Source organism: Sceloporus occidentalis, unplaced genomic scaffold, assembly GCF_023333645.1.
Source record: "Sceloporus occidentalis isolate IW3139 unplaced genomic scaffold, rSceOcc1.0.p SCAF_9, whole genome shotgun sequence".
In the NCBI taxonomy this organism is placed as follows: Eukaryota; Metazoa; Chordata; class Lepidosauria; order Squamata; family Phrynosomatidae; genus Sceloporus; species Sceloporus occidentalis.
In genome coordinates, this window is record NW_028316989.1 from 46733794 (window position 1) to 46754498 (window position 20705).

At 42.2% G+C, this 20705-nt stretch overlaps 1 protein-coding gene across 1 annotated transcript in view; it reads right to left on the reverse strand.

Moving 5' to 3' along the window:
• Positions 1-2297: 2297 nt before the first annotated feature.
• Positions 2298-20705, reverse strand: part of MCTP2 (multiple C2 and transmembrane domain containing 2) — a 75793-nt gene continuing 57385 nt past the window's right edge. Inside the window, exons 20-24 of the mRNA XM_089539190.1 lie at positions 16101-16142; positions 9934-10043; positions 7764-7873; positions 6810-6907; positions 2298-4229 (exon numbers count right to left, since the gene is read on the reverse strand). Of these exons, the coding sequence (XP_089395316.1) occupies positions 4161-4229; positions 6810-6907; positions 7764-7873; positions 9934-10043; positions 16101-16142 (429 nt within the window). The 3' untranslated portion in view covers positions 2298-4160. The remainder of the gene's footprint in view (positions 4230-6809; positions 6908-7763; positions 7874-9933; positions 10044-16100; positions 16143-20705) is intronic.

Here is a 20705-nt window from a genome sequence, read left to right on the forward strand (position 1 = left end):
TGCAAGTCAAAGCCTGGTCCAGAAGTTCAGAACGCCTCATAGAGTTGGAAGAGGGCCCCCATCCAACCTCATTCTGTCATGCAAGAAGACACCACCAAAGCACTCCTTGTGACCTATGGCCATCCATACCCTGTATAAAAACCTACAAAGAGGGAGGCTCCACCACTCTTCAAGGCAGCATCTTCCGCTATCGAACAGCTCTTACCATCAGAAAGTTCTCCCAAATATTTAGGTGGAATCTCTTTTCCTGCAATCTGAATCCATTGCTCCATGTCTCAGTCTCTGGAGCAGCAGAAAACAAGCTTCCTTGATCGTCTATGTGACATCCTTTCCAATATGAATATACAGCTATCGTGTCACCTCTTAACCTTCTCTTTTCCAGGTGTTTTTAATTTTGGTCTAAACATTATATAGTTGGCAATCCATATAAACAATTTCTTCACTCATTGCTTCTACCATTCTTGGATTGAATATACAATTGGAATATACAATGACATCCTGTCTCTTCATGTGATAATCTCCATTGTCAGCTGGTGGATCCCAAGTCAATGGAATGGTGAATCCACAATGGATTTCACTTCAAACATTAAGAAAGCTAGTCTAAGTGTTGAATATTTCTTGGGAGGGGGGAGAGTTCAGGACCTTGGATTCCTCCTTGATAGATCTGAGTAAAATCCAGAGCGGTTTCATCGCTCCACTTACCTGGAATCCACCAGCCAATACATAGCCATGCCATGCTTTCATGTGTAGGATTGGCCCCCTCTCCAAGTAAGAAAATGCCCAGGTGCCAGGATATTATAGGCAAAAATCACCACCGACAATTAAAAAAGGGTCATTCTTCTTTTTCTTTTAAAGTTGCAAATGGATAAACAATTAAAAATGTATTGAAAGCAGAAAAGGGAAAGAGAGAGAGAGAGAGGAATAATTCCTAATTAATTCTGGTGCCCTGCTCAACCTCAGTCTATTTGTAATCCTACAGGGAACATCTTTATTGATCTGGGGGACGCTGCTGCAGACTTCTGATGCTTATCTCAGCATAAAAATAGGCTCTCGTGACGAGCAGTGATTTAATTACATGACAATCACCGCTAACAATGCATGGCGAATACCGAAAAAAAAATTACAACCCACTATGCAGAGGGAGGCTGGCAGTGATAAATGCAAACCAAGGGTGTTGACTTTCAGTAAAGTCATTCATTGCCAGTAATGGTGGGAGACAGAGATCTCCCCCTTCTTCTTCGCCCCCCATCCATTGGTTGGGCTTGCCATCCTTTTGGAAGCAAAGGGCCTCTTTGGAGAACTGCTCCAAAGGATCTCCAGACATATTGGTGGGTGGGTTGAGAGAGGGAGGGCTCCAGAAGCAGAGGGGATTGTGATCAAAGCGTGGTTGAAAGCGTGCGACAGTTGAACTTGCCACCGCGCGACACCTTCAAGAGCGCTGGGAGATCTTTTGCACATGAGCTTGTCAGGATCAGGAAATAAACAAAGGGAAAACGGTTCCTGAAATTTGGTTGATGCAAGGAGGAAGTGGAAAAGGGAGCATTCTGGCCACTGGGGAAAAGCATCATTTGGAAAGACACTGGCATCTCTTTCCAATCTGGTGAGAGAATCGGCCACATTTCTAGGAAGAAATGACTTTTCAACCAAACCCCACATAGCCATGGAATAGGGGGGGAAATAGATCTGGCTGGTCAAAATTTAGCTGGCTCTGCTTCACTGCCTTTCCTTCCATGTGGCATCAACACAATGCATTTTGTGATGTTTAGCAGTGGGCCATTTCAGATGTCACTTTGTTGTGCCAAATTGTGGCATGTACAAGCTATGCCACATCCCTTCTTTGCACGCATCTACAAAGCTATAAGCTATACTGCATTCTTCTTTGCATGCACATATTTCTGTCCTCGTATCATGGGATGTGAAGAGCATGTTGTGCCAGATGAGGGGTTGCCATGTGTCTCCTGCAGCATCATTGGTTCACAGAACATGCCTGTAAGTAAATCTCAGCTGCATCTACATTGCAGAATTAATGCAGAATTGACTCTGCTTTAACTGCCATGGTTCCATCCTACAGAATCCTGGGATTTGTAGTTTTGTGAGACATGTAGCCTTCTCGGTCAGACTACAAATCCCGTTATTCCATAGCATTGTGCTACGGCAGTCAAAGAGGTGTCAAACTGCATTAATTCTACAGTGTGGCAGCAGCCCAGGATACAGCCATTGGAATAGTGATGGAGAGAAATACTAGACGTGAACAATAAAAATGAACCTGCCCTTTAGAGTAAAATATATTCCCTCTTTATTATATCACCAAAATGTTTTCTTTTGAGTTGAAATCTCTTCTAGACCAAATATCCACATCATTTCAGAAAGCTGCTTCTTAATGTAACATAATGCATTCGATAAAAAGTGGAATTTTTTAAAAAAGAAAGTGATACAGTATAAATTTCCCACAAATCCTTCACAACTTGCATTTCACATATACACGATCTAGTAAGTGCCAAGAAATCGACTAAAGGAGGGTGACCTGATCTTGGGTTCTTTCTATACATTGAACTCCCATTGCACCAACCTCAGATTTGAACCCTCTAAATGAAAGATGCTCTGTTTAAGGAGTTTCATCACCATCATTATCATTTTCAGGTAGTAAACTATCCTTATCTCAATGGGATGTTCCTCAACCTGTTTCATGTGGTAGCTTCACAGGAACACAAAAATGCCTTGGATCAGACCATGTAGTCTATCATCCTGGTTCCTATAGTGAATATTTCCCTCAAACGCTACTGTGTAAATCACCATCTTCCCTTTCCAACTATTCTTTCCCTGGAAGCCCACCTTGTTTGGGAACTAAATCTTTGTCTCCAACTTTTACACTCCCAAGTGTTTTGACTGCAACTCATTTGCATCCCATCCCTCTCCTCAACATGGCTAGCATAGAAGAATGATGGGAGTTGTAGTCCAACATCTGTGGGAGCCACTTCTCTAAACCATCATGTTTCATTAAAAAGCTAAGTCACTGGTGTTCAAATCATTTCTATTTACAATTACAAATATGACAGTCGACTTCTGAATTGCAATATATTAGCTTTTTAGGAATAAAGATAACCACATAAGGCACTGGCTGTTGCAAGACAAACAAGGCAAGAGTGAGCAACCTTATGCTGTCCAAACGTTTTGGACCAAAACAACCATAATCCACATTGACTAGGGACTCTGGGAGTTGAAGTCCAAACCATCGGAAAGTCCAAAGATTAACCATACCTAGGCTCAGTCGCCATGCTACCCTAAATCCACATGTAATACACTAAAAATTGCTACAGATCCCCCACACACATGTCCTTTTAGTGCATGCATCTCCATGCCCATAAAGTTATATTAAAGAAGTATTTTGCATATGTAGTGTGGGCATGTCATTGCATCAGGCAAGTGGGATGGAGGAGAACATGAAAAGACTGGTAAGATGAAAACATTGGACATATAGTATCTGTATGGCCAGTGGTAGATTCATTTCTCGTAGTCTGATTATGTGGAAGCTGGAGTAAATGCCTGTCGCCAGCAACAGACTCCTTTCAAAGCAAACCAACTCCACTGTAGTATCTAGCAGCTACTGGCAATTTTTGAACAAATATCTCAGCTGCAATAGCTGGATTTTAAAAAAAAGGAGGAGGAGGAGTAAAGAAAATGAGCAGTTCCTTGTCATTACAAGAAAACAAAATTGTTCATCTGTCCCTTGCTTGAAGCAGAAGCGATCGATCGTGTTCATATCTTGGTGCAAATCAGTTGGGTATGTTTATTTGCTTGAAAACGTTGAGAATGCCTCATATCAGCTGTGTCAATCTGGTGCACAAAGTAAAAGATTTTTCCTTTCTGTTATCCCAACCAAGAGGAAGTTTTGACTCCACTATACATGTTGAAAACCATTCAGGATTCTCTTAGTGAGGGTAAAATCAGTGCGCAGGAGGACAAGAAAGAAAAACCCAGCCAGATACAAGGAGAGGTTTCGGGTTAATTTGGAGCAGGGGAATTTCTACATATGTCTTCCAGACAAAACATCCAGGATATGAGGCAGCGAACAACGTTCCGATCTGATCTGAAAAGGGATGGGAGTTGTGCAGGGCGCATGAGTGTTTTGTGGGAGAATGCCACATTCCAAGCCCTGCATCCTACAGAGCGCTCCGCTTCTTCCTAATGGGACTGGAACCACTGTATGGTTTCAATTCAGCGTGTTGCACCTGTAAAAACAAACAGACGTCACGTTTGCAACAAGGTAACCCAAGCTTTCTCCGCAATGTGTTAATGGCTCCCCGAGGACAAACCCAGGCAAAAACTCAGGAAAGTTCAAAAGTAATGAATCATTTTCCAAACACAGTAACATGGGGGATTAATTGCAGGAAGGATTTGAGAAGTCATGCATCATTTCTTGAAAAGCAAAATATTAAAGCCAGATTTTTTTTCCCCTCCCCTAATGAGATGCACTGAGCCGGGGGTTAAGGGGGCTTCCACCTGATTTCGGCATACGGTCGGAAAGGTCCCATGCCATTGTGATCTTGACTTACTTTCTTGGAGCTTGATAATGAAATAGGAACATACATATACACGTATGCAAACACATACGCTCTGTGTGATAAACCCGATGTTTTCTCAGCTTGGGGAATACAAAAAGATGTGTCCATGTTTATTGACTTGATACAGGAAAGACAAACTTTATCCACATTTGGATTTGTCTGAATTTGATGGTCTCTTGTGATGGAATCGTGCTTATTCCTGGTACAGTAATTGATTCATGCAAAGTAGAATCTCATGCCATTCCAGGATAGGGATGTAATTTTTCACTAAGTTTCTTCTAGATGCCTCTCTGGGAAATTTCCTTTCTGCCATAATAGATTTCTGCTAGTTGCACATCAATTTTCCTTTTCCTCATCCACACTTGCCTACCAAATATAGCCTCCTAAGACACTACCCTAGCAAAGATCCCCAGGACACTGAGCGCAGAGTAGGCAAACCAACAACAACGACAACAACAACTCTTCTATCATTTGTTCAATATGTCAACCAAGTGATGCAGGCCAAATATTCCTATCAGGCCCCAAAGTGACCAGCTAAAGATTGCATTCAACCCACAAGGTGCACTGCATTTTTCCCATGCATTTTTCACATGCAGATGTGTATTGTAAAGCACGTGCACATTCTGCATTGCACATACAGATGCACATTTCAATAACCAGCCTAGTGCAGTATTCCTGCTCTTAAAACATTACTCCAGGCTGGTTATCAAAATGTATTTGCATATCTGTATGTGCAATGCAGAATGTACATGGGCTTTAAAACACACATCTGCATGGGAAAGGTGCAGTGCACATGTGTGACAATCTGGGCTCTGAAACTTGGAAAGGGAAAGGAGTGCGAGGTTTATGGGTTATTTCTCATTTTCTAAGCCGTTGTTGAACTCCATTTGTATTTTCTCTTTGTTAGTTGGTGCAAAATCTTTTCTTTAAATCACATGCACCATTTTGGCACTGGCCACACTTTTCCTCCCAACTCATTCAGCCGCACACCTTTAACACCAACTTCCTTTAAGGTCATTGAGGATAAGAGAAACCATTTCAGGCAAATTCCAGAAAGGCAAACTTTATATATAACCGAAACAGAAAAGCAGCTTATCTTCAAATATAAATATTAATGTCTACTGCCACTGCAAATCCTGTGTCCTCTAAAAGAAAAAAGCTGGAGCAGAGAGTGAAAGAAGACTCAAAAGCACACTTAAGCCGAATGACTGGATAGCCTGGGAAAAATTAATCAAACTAAATCAGGGTTCGATTCATCTCTGGATGGCATTGCCTTTGCCTCTCTTAACAACTGTCCTGGGGAAGGGAACAATTCAGGTCAAGCGCTACTCAGCAAAGTGCAAAAAGTAATAAAATAGAAATAAAACAGTTCACAGAGTTTATGTACTGTTAACACCCAGCCAGCCAAAAACAGGAAGCAATGCCAGCTAAAGATATTAATCTGGTGTCATGCGTCAGATAATTTAGAACAATCTCTTTCCTTCCTGATGCAGACTGCTTATGCCTTATGAGAAAAATAGAAACCATGGACCACATGGGACCATCTTACACCATTTATAAGCCCCGCTCCAAGGGATCATAGCATACCCTCCACATTTCACAGTTGGAGCCCAGAAGGATTGGTCATTGCCTTCCCTTGAGGCTGAGAGCATGTGACTTGCCCAAAGTCACCCAAGTGAATTTCACAGCCAAGCCATGAAATCGAGCCCTAGTTTCCAAAGTCACAGTCCAACACTCAAACCACTAGGCCTCACTGACCCATACAGACACATGAATATATCTCCACACCTCACAGCCCCACACCTATCTAAGTCAGAAGTAAAAGCCATTGCATTCATAGTGATGTACTTTCAGGTGTGTAGTCTTTCAATTCTAGCCTTGTGCTGATATTAGTCACCCTAGGGATGGAGCAGCAATACACGCATGCACACAGTAACATAAATATTAAAGCAAATGTTGACGGAGGAGGCCTTCTCTAATAACCGCATTCAGCGGATTGCCAAGCCTTTTAAAAAGAGAGGACTTCGGGGGATATAACTCCTTCCTCAAAAGACATCCATCCCCCCCCCCTTCCCTCTTTTCCTGCATCTGTCTATCTCCTCCTCTGCCTGCGTTTATGGTTTCTTCAGATGCTTTCTCTCTGCTGGTCAAAAAATGCCCCTGCATTGTGTTCATCTGGCATCGCACCTGGTGGTTCTTTGGGCCAGGGACTGGTGTCTCAGTTGGAGCTCACCATTTATTACTTACCCTTTGAACATCTGACGGCACCCTGGAGAGGAAATCGAGGAGCTCATTATTGTCAATGGCATAGGGGTTCCTGAGCTTTTTAGTAAATTTATTTATGCCTGGGAAAGAAAGAAAGAAAGAAAAGGGGGGAAATGCAATGCAATACTGTAAGATTTTAAAGGCAAGAGACAGTGGAAAAAATAAAATAAGTTGGAAACATGGAGATGCACACGTCGCGGCATATAAATGCCTTGCTTGCTCAGGCAACAAGGTGGGTGGTGTTGGAGGGAATATGGCTTTTGCAAGAAAAAATTAGTGTGAAAACACAGATGAGCCGGACACATGTTGTTGTCATGTGGAATCATTCACAAACGTCTTGCTTTGAAAGGAGCGGTGGGCAGGTTGTTACAAAGCAACACAGTTTGCCTCAGGAATGGAACGCCTTCCTTTCCCCCCCTTTTTTAAAAAGCCGTAAGAGAGGCAGGGATAACTCTTGCAAAGAACTGAAAGGGTGACTTTGAGGGTGACAATTTGGCCTTGGGAAGACATATCCAAAGGCAAAATCTGCACCCAGCACATGGCTTTCCGAGGCTCTCTCTTTGGGGTCTTCTAAGTGTGCAAAGAGAAGGCTAAGCTGGCTGCCCTCTGCAAAGACCTCCTTATTTACAGGCCTTTGGCTGTTCATTGCAGAAGGACTTTTTAATTTGGGGGTGCTGCATTTTTCCTTGTTATCATGATGTCTTAAGTGCCCTTTTAACTGTTTTAAAAGAATGTTTAATATGGTTATTTAATTGCTTTTAACCTTTTGCATCATCTATTGTTTTGACTTTTCTTGCTTTTAACTTCTGTTATGAACCTCCTTGGCTCCCATACTGAGAGAATTTAATGCAAATTAAATACAAAAAACAACAAATAAAGCAATGGGAAACGCATAGCTGACTTCTTCAGAGGCATTTGCATCCAGGACTGACTTACCCCAGATTAAAATGATGTACCTTAGTGGTATGTAATACAGAGCGATCATTGCCACGCCAAGAACTAAACAAGCCAAGGCAGAGAGGAAAGGAACCGTCCAGTTGAATGTGCTATGGAGTAACATGGAGAAGACAACAAGAAAGAACATTTAAGTGTTCAAAGAACTAACCAACATGTTTCATCAGAGTCCCCAACTGCACAGAAGTTTCTAACCATGTTCTAGAACATGTGAATTTTGCCAGTGGCGCCCGTGTCAGTGGAGTAGTGGCTCCAATCAGAAGTGAAAGACCTTGTCCTCTTCATAGTTTCGTTAAAGTTTAGGCTAAAACCACATTTGCTGTTTGCAATACAATATCATAGGCACATTGTTATAGTTCACAGAGGACAGACAAGGAGAAAGCATGAAGCTGCTTATAGCTTCAGGCTCAGTTGACTGTAATTGGCTAAGATTCTATATCAGGGTTGTGACATTACATATTTATCGTGTTATGCAACCCTTTTGTTGAATGCCAGAGCTGTGCAATTCAACCAGGACACCAAACAGGCATCCAAATGTACAACCAAATGTGCGCGCAGTATGCATCCATGCCTGATGGCGCCATATGCAAAACACCAGTTTTGCACCCTTGGACTGAATATGGACATTCAGCATTGGGCAAACATAACTGATTGTTTCCACAAGGAAACTTACAAATGCATAAGGCACCTACAGGTTCCAGTTATGAGAGTGGAAGTGGAGGAAACCACTGTGGTCATCCAGCTGTTGAGGGCCACATCTCCCATCAAGGGATTATGAGAAGGGCAATCTAATGACACCTGGAGAGCCGCATTGATCAACCCCTTTTGCAGAGGGCATTAAGCAAGGTGAATATATAAGGTCCATTCTCTGGAGAGCCAGCAAAACTGTCAGCTTGAATGTTGTATTACGATATTGGGTCATACTTTCTCAGCCTCACAAATCTTCACCAATGAACCTCTTGATTTGAACCCGTATGTTCATAAAACTCAACAAGCAAGGTTAGTGTTCGAGGATCTGAAAAGCACCACACTACCTACCCTACCTATAAAAGTTTTCTCTCCTACTTCTACATGAAGACAAAAGTTTGGTTCTGTGACCTAGACATAACCTTTTATGGCTTAGTCTAATGTTCAGCCTTCTGAGGGCACCGACTGTCACCAGAAGGTCACCAGAGATGTCCCCTGGATGTCCTTAAAGCCCAATGGTGGTGCAAAACAAGAACCAGATTGGGTTATGAAGAACACTTTGTCTTCTGTGAGGAGGGAGGATGTCTCCGCTTCAATGAGGACCTTACAATTTAAATTAAAGGAAAAGCTGAGAAACACATGGAAAGTATTTTTAAATCCATCCGTCCCAACCAACTTGGGCTATGAAAGAAGTCCCTTTGATACGAAGGGTCATACAGATGGAAAGGCTATGTAAACCATTGTGACACTTGTTAAAACCACTCCGAGGGACTCCCAGCCCACCCTGGGCCATAGCAACATTACTGTTGGGTTACAATGGGATTCCTGGTGGATTAGGCAGGGCAGCCATATTAATGCCCTTCTGTGTTCTTAGGGATCATTGTCATCAAAATGAATACAAAATGAAGCAAGAGTCACCCAGCACTTCAAGCCTTCCTGCCATCCAGCTGCACACAGAACAGTACTCTGTTCACAAAGTGGAAGGTTTTGCTGGGCCATTTCCCACACAGCTGGGACAGATGTTGTGGAACCACAACACTTGGATTTGTTGTATTTTTAGACCCCCGCATGGCTGTTCTTTTAAAGAGCGGAACCGTCGACAAAACTGTGTATGTGTGTGTCATACAGACAGACAGAAAGACAGACACACGTGTGAGTAAAAGAGGGGTTACACAGTTGCACCAGTGCAAGAACTGTGTGTAAAAAATGAATGAACGGCACAATGGGAGACATTGTCACAAACAGATTGAAAATGCTGTTTAAAGCATGCTATTTTATTTATTCAAGGCATTTTCTTGTTGCTTTGCTTTCTTCAAAATCCCAAAGTGGTTTACAGTCTCAAATTGACTTTATGCCATGTACTGCTTAAAGGAGAGATCTTGTAGCTTGTTGTTTTCAGCTGTGTTGTTCAGACACAAACATACACACACACACTCTGCATCATGGGAGCAAAACTTTCACTTACTTTTTTATCCTCTCTGCAAATGATGCTATTTCCTCCAAAACAGTTTGAACTGTTATAACAATGTCTTGGACCATGTGGATCCTTTCTATTAAGCTCTTTTTTTCAGATTCCTGGAAGGATTAAGGAAAGAGGAGCAAGAGCGGGGGCGAAGGAGGAGGAAAAAACAAGAACCGTTGAGACAGATACTTTCTAAAATCATTTCAGACAATAAGAGTTGTAGAAGAGGTTACTGCAAAATGCTGGGCAATAACATCCTCCTGGGTAGCATTTGAAAAAAGGCCCACATGTGCTTCAGCTGTAGCCTGGAATCCTACAATATCTCCTCCAATAATGCTATATTTATTTTAAGGCTTCACAACCACAGATGCTTGTCTTCTGACTTCAGCACTTGAGAGGACATTTCCTTCAAATAAGCAAAAATCTCATTTAATGTCAGAGTTACTTATGGCATGTAAGTAACCTCTCCCTGTGTACTGGAAGAATGCATGCCCAATTGCATCTGGATCACACAGCTAAATATGCCATTGATAATACCTGTTTCCCTAGATGTGCATTTGTCCAAAATGGGGAAATTAGCTTACAGTTATAAACCACTTGGACACTGCTGGTTCAGTATGGAGCAGTATATAAATGAAGCTGTTTGTTTGAAAATGTCTCCTATGCTCCATTTATGTACACATATAGAATAACCCTCCACCTAAATGGAAAGGATGCAAATGGATCATGGAACATTATCTGCATATTTCTAATAGAAGCATAAAGCACTTTCCAGGGACATGGATGGTGGGTTTTTTCCCCAAGGGCAGTGGTAGCTGGTGGCTTTCATGTCAATGGAGCAGTGAATCCATTCCAGGCTTTAAAGAAACCCAGATAGGTTCGCCACCTTGGCTAAAGTTTCTTTAAAGTGCAGATTGAATTCCCCCACTCCTCTTACTGGTGAATATGCACAAGCCTCTATTTTCGCGGGGGGTCCAGAACTGATCCCCTGCGAAAATGGAGGGCCAACTGTAGTTTCATCTTGGGTGGGTACAGGTAGCAGTCTTCATACCAAAGCTGATAGGAAAAAGCTCCCAGGTTGCCAAGGGTGGCTTCTTCCAAGTGAAATAGATGCCTAAGCTATAGTCCATTTAGTAATCTTGTTGTGCCGTCCACTGCCTCTAACTTCTGAACAATTCTTTGCAGCAATGGAATTTAAAAGAAAAACAAAACCAGCCAAGATCTTCCAGGGCAAGCCTGTTCTTGCAACCTGGAGCTGTGAAGAATATCATCTGGCAGCTGGGTAGACATCCTGCTGGCTTTGTTTACACGTCTCAGATTGTGCTACAAGAATGTGGCGATAACACAATTTAGCAAACACAATATTACGTCTTCTGCTGCAAGCTAGCCAGACCTCCTTGGATGGAGAGACGGAGTGAAAGTGAAATAACTGAAAGGCATCCTAATGGGCCTATGATGTCCATCGATATAAGATGGATATAAATCCCACTGCCAGGAAGGGACGGCTGAAGACATTTTGCTGCCCAAGGCAGAGTTGCAAAGCTGTGCCCTGTGCACCTGAGTTAAGGCACATAGTAGCAAAAGCAACCGAGTCAATTTGGTAACCAGGGCAAATAAAATAAGACTAATTAAAAACTACAGCGTGCCCTTGGCTTATGCGGGGGATCCGTTCTGGACTCCCCCAGGTAAGCCAAATATCGTGTATGCTCGAGCCTTATTCAAGTGAATGGGGCTCATGCACACAGGGGCACATGCCCCATTCATTCTACTGGGACGCACCGCCCCTTGCGCCCCGTGTGCTCCTGCGCAGCTCTACGCAGCTTTGCGCATAAGCTCAAAGCGGCATATAATGCGGGCGCACTGTACAAGCACTTCTTTCTACCTCAGAAGGAAACCTAATACAAGCAGAATATCCCTTATCCAAAATGCTAGGGACCAGAAGTGTGTTTGGGTTGGATAGAAATTATACTGTTGTTAGATTGCAACTCCCAGCAGTCTTAGTCAGCATGGCCAGTTGTGAGGAATGCCGGGGGTTTCAGCTATTATTATTAAGCTTTATTTATATATAGCGCTGTAAATTTACACAGCGCTGTACATACAATCTTTTTAATTAGACGGTTCCCTGCCCTTCAGCTCAGCAACTTCTAGAAATCTGCTCTCCTTATTGTTGGTAAATCCAACTGGAGTAGGGCCATTTAATCAATAGGATTTACATAAGTGTTGACTTCCCATTCAATAATACAGTGGGCCCTTGCTATCCATTGGGGTTTGGTTCCAGAACCCCCCATAGATACCAAAATCTATGGATGCCCATGTCCCATTATATAGTGGCAGAGCAAAATGGTGCCGTGCCTCTCATATAAAATGGAAAATCAATACTTGCTTTTTGGAATTTGAATATTTTCAAGCTGTGGATAGTTAAATCTGTGGATAAAGAGTTGGTGAATGTGGAGGGCTGACTGTAGATTCATTGGGTCTACTCTAGAGGGGATGACCAGCAAGGTTCAGGATTATGAGATTTCCCAGATCCCTCTAGGCTTGGAGAGAATGGGAATTATATTTTTAAAGGTAACTTCTCAAGTTCTATCAATCTTTCCATAGGCTTTTTATTTTGCCCAGAAAACTGGGCTCATGCACACAGAGGGAGAGAGAGAGCTTTATACTTGATCCAAGTTTAATCCGATAGTCCTGCCTGTCCAGTTGTGCCTTACAAAAGAGCACACCTTGCACACCTATATTTGAGTTCCATTGAAGGATGAATTTCTCGCCAGTTGCGCTGGCGTCCGCCACAGGCGGACTTCTTTTGATACTATTTCCTTGTGACTTTTGGGTGACCTGCCTCTCTTAAGCCAAAAATCTAATTGGCTCCTAGGCACCCATGGCTCAAAATCCTCCTTCTCTGAAGCCTTTGTTGAAAATTAAGAAGCAAATTCCCCGCCTGCATCGGACAAAGTGGTCCCCCTCGCCCATCTTTTCTCTCATTCTGCTCCCTGTTTCTTCACAGTCCATTTCTTACTTCCACTGCTTCTCAGCTGACTGTGGCACTCTTGGTGGAATAAAAGTAGCCCTCGGCCTCTGGGAAAGAATTAAAACCATCAAAACAAATTTACAACCGGGAATTAATTACATGACCAGTGTGTTCCTTAAAATCTTCTCCTTGCATTCTGAGCTGAGAAAGGACTCGTCTCTCCATTAATTGCTTAAGCAAAAGTACAAAAGAGGTTATTGGGGAAGATTAAGCATGGCAAGGGAAAGGGAGGACTTTTCAGTTTTTTAAAAAGGGGAGGGGGAAAGAAAGTTGAACAGAGTCAGAATTTAAAGCCTTTTGTGTCTCGGTAATTCACCTCCGCTTGAACTTGGAAAATGAGATGCGTGGCTGTCACCCAAGGGAGGTTGAAACGTTCGCGATCTCAGCTTTTGTCAAGTAGGCAACAGCTAGCAATGGAGCATGTTGCACACTTGCTACAAAGTGCTCAATGTTCATGGTGCCACAGCGGAGTGCCATGCCTTCAGTGGATCCTGAGGCCTGGGAAGTTTAGCCCAAGATCTTGTAATATCTGTACAAGATCCACCACAAAAGAGGGAGCAATCTGGTAGCGGATGGTGTCTTCCAGGTTGGCGGACGCAGGGAATCTTGGCAAGCTTTTACTTTGAATTTTAAAGAAGCTGTCCAAGGTGATGAATCCTTTTCTTTCCTTTTCTATTAAAGAAGCTTGGATTGAAATTGGGAGTGGATTCACTGTTCCTCTGGCACAGGAGACCCCAACCTCTACTAGAAGAGGCAACATATTTGGTTAAAGGGTCTAGATGGGAGTGTGGTTCTCTGTACAAAACAATTATACTGTTTTCTATGCAGAAAGTGTTTTGAATATAATCATCATCATCATCATCATCATCATCATCATCAAACACCAGGGACAACCAGACAGCTCTCTGACAGATCAATGCAGGATGTCCAGCTAAAGCATCCCTAGCAGATAGCTTTCCAGGCTATTTTTGAAGATGTCCAAAGAAGCAAATCCAACCACCACTCTAGCAAATTGCTTCCATTGCTGAACCACACCTACAGTCAAGACATTTATTGTAATGTTCAATCAAAATCTATCCTCCTGTAATCAGACCATTAGATCCGGTCCTACCCTCAGGAGCAGCAAAGAACAGGCCTACTTCCTCCTCTTTGTAACAACCCTTGGGGTATTTACCCTTCAGAACATGTCCAGCTCCTTCAACATTTCCTCATATGTTTTGTTCTCGAAACATCTTATCATCCTTGTTGACTTCTCTATACCCACGGCAACTTGTCAATATCCTTCTTAAAATGAGGTGCCCAGAACTGAATACAGTGCAGTACACCATACAAGGGCTGACCAGCTCAGAATATAGTGAGATGATTTCTTCCCTTGACTTGGTAACCACGTTTCTCTTAAGTTGCAGGGTTTGAGGGAGGCCTGGCCCAGAGGCATAGAATTGGAAGAGACCCCAAGGGCCATCAAGTTTAACCCATCTTGGCCATGCAGAAATACAGAATCAAAGCATCCCTGACAGATGCCCACCCAGCCTCTGTTTAAAAACCTCCAAAGAAGGAGACTCCACTCCAAGGCAGTGTAGTCCATGGTCCCAAAGGTCTCAGAACAGTCCCTTTCTATCACCGGAGCCTCACATAACCTGGAGTGTAAGTCCAGGAACACCCTTTCACTAAATGCATTCCAAGAGTGACCACCCTGGGAAGGTCTCCCTGGTCTACAGGACCAGCCAATTGATGTCTGTAGGCTTATGTAGCGTTATATCCATAGGCGTAGGTAATGGCACTGGGGCCTGAGTGCTTACCTTTGCATTCAGGAAGGAGGTCAGGATGTACCTTTAGCCCTGGCTGAGGCCCAGACTAGGCAGACCTCACTGTAGAAGGTGGGCAAATTTAAAGTAAAATGACCCTAGTTTAAACCCATCATCTCGGTGAGAGCATCTGACCTTTGCAAAATTTTGTTAGCAAGTCTGAAGGTCTCTGTGTATGTGGTTGGGAAATGGGAAACAGCAGTCCTAGCAAAAACAGAGCTTCAGATGTTTTACAATTCCAAAGGAGAACCTAAGTTCTGCATTTAAAGTGGCAACACTAGACAGCAAAGCATGCAGCAGAGAATAAACTATGAGGAACTCCGATCACAGCCTCCTCTATCACCATTTGGTGGGATAAGAGGGCTGGCAATTTAGCCCTTCCATTTCAAAGATTGATCATTCATCATATGGAAGGGGGTTAATCGGTGCCTCTGTTTTTGAACTAAGTGTCTATGTGTTCCTAAGTTGTAAACAGTTACGTCTCTGAGGGCATGTTACAATTCCCAGAAGCTTGGTCTGTTACAACTGACATGCAACAGAATCCAAGAGAGCTTTTTTCCCCCTGTATACTTTGATAGAACACGGACATATTTGATAGAAACCATGGCCTTCTGTATCAGATCCCAGCCAACCACTTATTGTTTGTGTTAATAGTAGTACAAGAGAGAAATGTTAAGTCCCTTCCCAAACAATAAATTCCAGGATTTTGTAGGATGGACCATGTGGGTTAGAACTAATATCAAATTGCTCCAATTGTGCAGTGCAGATACAAAGCCCACCGGCAGGATCCAAATGCAAAAGCTCCCATTCCTTAGCACTTCCCTAGCAAGTACAGACCTCCTGCATTACTTCTGTGGTGTACTACCTTTTGAAACACCTCTTGTTCAGTGGCATCGGCATTTAAATTTGCAGCTGGTATCCTAGGATCTCATGAGTTTCCTTCAAATACCGAAGCAGCCTGTTATCTGCTGTCAGATAGCAATGCAACAACTACCAGAGCACTGATGTTTGCATTATCAGAAAAGGAAATCGCAACAAGCTTTCTTGATATGTCGAGGGAACCTGGTTCTTTGAGTCTACTGAATACCTCTGAATACCTACTTCCTTCAAGAGTGGTTTGTACTGTTGACTATATATCCATATATATATATATATATATATATATATATGCCATTTCCCTTACTGCATAAAATCCACTGTAGTTTAAAAAAGCGAAAACAAGGATGGAATAGCTGCAAATGCTTTCTGGTGTTTACTGCTAAAATCCTTCTATCGAAAACACTAAGCTGTACCTCTAGTTTGTTGGGTTCCACTCCTCATCAGGTATTTATTCTTACCTTGTCATCATCATCGTCATCATCCTCTAAAACAATGCAGTCCTTAAAAAGAAGAAGAAGAAGATAGGAGATTAGTTTATCCCCAAAAGCTTTGCATAAATGTGAAGCAATGCTATTTATTTAAATGTTGATTTCTTAAATTTATTTATGGATAGTTATAGATATTTTGAGAGCCAGCATGATATAATAGTTTGAGGAGACTGTGACACTGGAGACCAGGGTTCAAACCCCCATTCAGCCATGGAGACCCACTTGGATGAACTTTGGGCAAGGCACATTCCCAGCTCTTTTTCAAAATTTTATGGACTTGGAGGCTTTGTAGTTTTTCTGTCTGTCTGTCTTGTCTGTCTATCTATCCATCCATCCATCCATTCTCCTTTCTTTTTGCAAGTTGAGAAGTTCCAACAAAAATCTCATTGAAGACGAAGACCTATAGTAGGAATGCAGTTTCACTTTCCACAATTACAGTTTCCCACTGTCAGCCACTGTTGAAAGATACTGTGAAGTCTAGATAATATAGAATTAGACAGACTAACAAACTTGACAGAATGAAAGTCTATAGAAATAGCAAACACAGATTAGGAGAAACTAATGTGTGTGTGTGTGTGTGTGTGTGTGTGTGTGTGTGTGTGTATTACAAAGCCCTGAAACAGCTCAGAATGACAACAGGCATAGAGAGACTGACGTCATAAAAATAATACATTAAGAGGGAAATGCGTGCTTTTTTCTTTCCTCAAAAACTAAGCGGACCAATTGGAAGTTCAGAAATATTTCTATTTCGTTGTTAAAATAATTGAAAAGAAGACGAAATGTCATTTTTCTCTGAAGTGTATTTTTTGTAAATATGGCAAACTTAATAAAGGCCCGGTACAGACGGGCAGAAAGTGCTGTCCTCAGGCCAAAATTAGGTTTCAGGAGTGCGCAGCGACTGCACGCTTCCAAACCCTAATACGAACGGCGGTGCAATCATGGCAGCCTCCCATCTACACGGGGACCACCATGATGATGCATGCTCCGCGCAGTGTCCAGATGTTGCTGGCAGGAAGTAGTGTCATGGCGGTGCCCTTTCCCATTTGCGCCTCTGCAAAAAAAGAATCCGCTCTAGGCAGCAGCTTCTTTTTGGCAGTGCGTCAATGTTGCAGTGTGCGGCTGCTGCAGCACCAACTCAGGGCAAAGATAAGCGGCATCTGTCAAGCCCCAAAGATTATTTTGCATAGCCCCCTTCTTATCCACAGTGGTTTCAGTTATCCATGGTCTGAAAATATTACTGACGTGGGATTCGGTACTATCTGTGGATTCAAGCATCCACTGGGGGCTTGGGATATATCTCACATGGAAAAGGGGGGCTACTGTGTTTCTTTACACACTGAAACAAAGCAGACACATTATAATCACTCTAAAAGCAAAAGAAGAGGTTAGGACTTCATTTCAGGTTTATTTTAATTCACTTGCCAAGTTTTCCTGCCAGTAACCAGCTTTGTTCTCCCTCTGACAAATGAACCCCTTGGAAAGTCAAGGCTGCGAATTCTACACTCAGTTTGCTCTACTCTCGACAACGCTGGTTTCAATGACTGTTCTCTCCCTTTAGGGCCATTACCAAAACATTAGGGGGGCAGAAAATACATTAGCACACACATAATCAATCTTAAGTATCAGATATAAAATTTTATACAGCATTATCACTCCACTTGCTAAAAAGGTGGGGAGGGGGAGGAAGGGGAATGCCGAAGCAACTTGGATTTCAACGCTGTTTCGTTGCTGGCGATGTATAAAAAAAGACCTCTCAGGTTAGCTGGAGTGTTTGGTTCTTGAATAGGCAGATTATTGTTTTTTTAATGCAATAAAATCTTTAAACGCAGTAGAATGGAATGGAATAGATGCACTGAAGCAGAATTAAAAGCTGAATTGTTTAAAAAACAGAAAAATCTCACAATGTCAAAAAGCTGGAGGCTGCGTACTTGAAACGCAGGTATGTAAAAGCAATGCTGGATCAAAACCAAGGTTCTCACACTATGCAACCCATTGCTAAGAAATTGCATATCTATATATCTATATATCTTCCAAAATTTCACAGGTGAAAACCGGGACATGTGTCGCCAAGCAATATTAAAATGTGACCATGATGACAAAACCTATTAATGACAAAGAACAGACAAGCAAGAAGAGGCTGAAGCACTTTGCTTATTCCTGAGCCTACCAAGAAGGGTAAGATTCTGTCCCTCTTCTCCTTTTTCTCCACTGAGTTGAATGCAACCTACTTTTGCACTCTGAACTCAGTTATCAGCAACTGAAAGTAGGAGGAGTAGAAAGAATCTGTAACATAAAAGCAGCTGAAAAAGTGAGATGACAGAGGATTAATCAGGACTGTCTCTGCCAAACTGAGTATGCATTTACACAGACCACATTAATAGGGATCCCCTCTTTCCGCCTCTATGTACAGTGAGTTCTGTTAAATCAAGTTTCAAGTTCACTCCCTTCATTGACTAAAGTTTCACCGCTGTTTTGTGGGCTTTTGAAATATGAGCATTTTTATATCCAACCTGGTCAAACCTGCTTGGATGATGATGATGATGATGATGATTATTATTATTATTATTATTATTATTTTATTTATTTCTGTATACATCTACAGCCATTCATCAACACAAAGACTGCATCTATCCTGCAAATCAGGGGCTCATTCACACTACAGAATTATAGCACTATGATTCCACTTTATCTACCATTCTCCATCCTATTGAATCCTGGAACTGGAGGAACATTTATAGTTCTCAATCCAATGCTCTAAGCAGCAAATCCCAGCATTTCATAGGATGGTCATGTTGCAGTTAAAGTGGAATAGTAGTGCTATAATTGCATAGAGCATAAGGACGCCAAGACAAGTCTGGTGTTTAATCTTGGAATAAAATCTAGTTGTTCAGACATCTCTTCCCATTGATCATGGGAAGCCCACAAGTGGAGTCAATATGGGGTAGTGGTTTGAGCATTGAGCTATGACTCTGGAGACCAGGGTTTGATTCGCTGAGCCATAGAAACCCTTGGATAAGTCACACACTCTCAGTCCTAGAGAACTCTGCAATAGGTTTGACTTGGGGTTGGAAATGACTTGAAGGCATACAACATCAACAGAAGCAGAACATGAATATAAAGATGCACCAACCCCACCTATGTTTCCTAAAAACCAGTCAATGGAGCCATGTTATGTCTAACAAGATGTAAATAGCCATAATGACTACTAGTCATTGGCAGACTTCCCTTCCGGCATACATTTTGTCTAATCTCCTTTTCAAATATACCACCATCTCTGGTCATCACCACATCTTGGGATCGTCAATGTAATAAGGAGAGAATATAATAGCAATGGGGAAAAAATGTTCTCAGCGACATGTACGGCAAAATCAAAGCATCCATCACCTGGTTAGCAGTAGCAGCAAAAATGGTTTAGATTTTAGCAGGACACTGATGTGTCACCTGAGAGAAAGTGATGGAGAGGGACTGTTTGTAATTCTGCCTTTTCATCCTTCATCAGATTTGCTCAGCTTCATAATGGTCTTCTTCTTAAAAAAAAGAAATGGGGGAGGAATCCCCTTTTGTAGCTAATGCCCCAAGTGTCCCAAATTTCATCAAGTGGCAAGACCTCCCATTTTCCAGATATAATAAAGGATGTGTCAAATGCCTGCATGGCTCTATCTTTAGCATTTGGGACTTTGCTCAAACTACTTGGCATCTTCCCATTTGTCATGAGACAGAGCACACCAAAAAGGCCTTGGTTAATGGAAAATGCATTTTGTCCCAATTTGAAAATGTTTTCTCAGAGCGGAGGAAGAAAGGATGAGGAGGAAAGATGCAAGAAGAGGAACCAGAAGATGATAGATAGATAGATAGATAGATAGATAGATAGATAGATAGATAGATAGATAGATAGAATATAGATAGATTATTTTATTATTATGCAGGAGCTGTTGGAGACATGACAAAAAGGCATGCATTTACATTAAAAACAAACGTGAACAATGAAGATTACTGTATACACTCATGTATAAGTCTACAACCTCTTAATAACAATGGACCCAAAAAACCTGGGCCAGCTTATCCATGGCTCAATGTAAGTACTGTACTTTAACTCTTATCTAAAAAAAGAACACTTTCTCTGGGTAGAGTCGGAGCAAACTGGGAGTCTTTGTACTCCAGAGATTCACCCTGGAGTATGGATTGGCCCCGTGTTTTGCCCATTTTGGCCCCAGGTGTCATCTAAATATGGCAATGGTGGAACAAGGCAGAAATGTTTATTTTCCTCCTTGCAGACATCACTGTTCAAACAATAAAACAAGCAAGTCTAACAAATGAAGAACGCATTTCTTGATAGAAACTTTTCAAGACAGTGAGCTCACCCTGAGTTTCCTCTCCCTTGTCCAGAGCACCAAAGAAGAGGGAAAAGACCCTGAAATCTGGGAACCCTATTTTTCGGCTTTACCCTCTTTGAACTCTCCTTGCTACTGTCACCAAGTCTTCATGCAAGAATTATGAGTAGCCGTGTATGTGAAAGTGCTGAGCTCCCCATCAGATCCATCATTAGCGATGATGAGAACCATTCACATGTAGGAA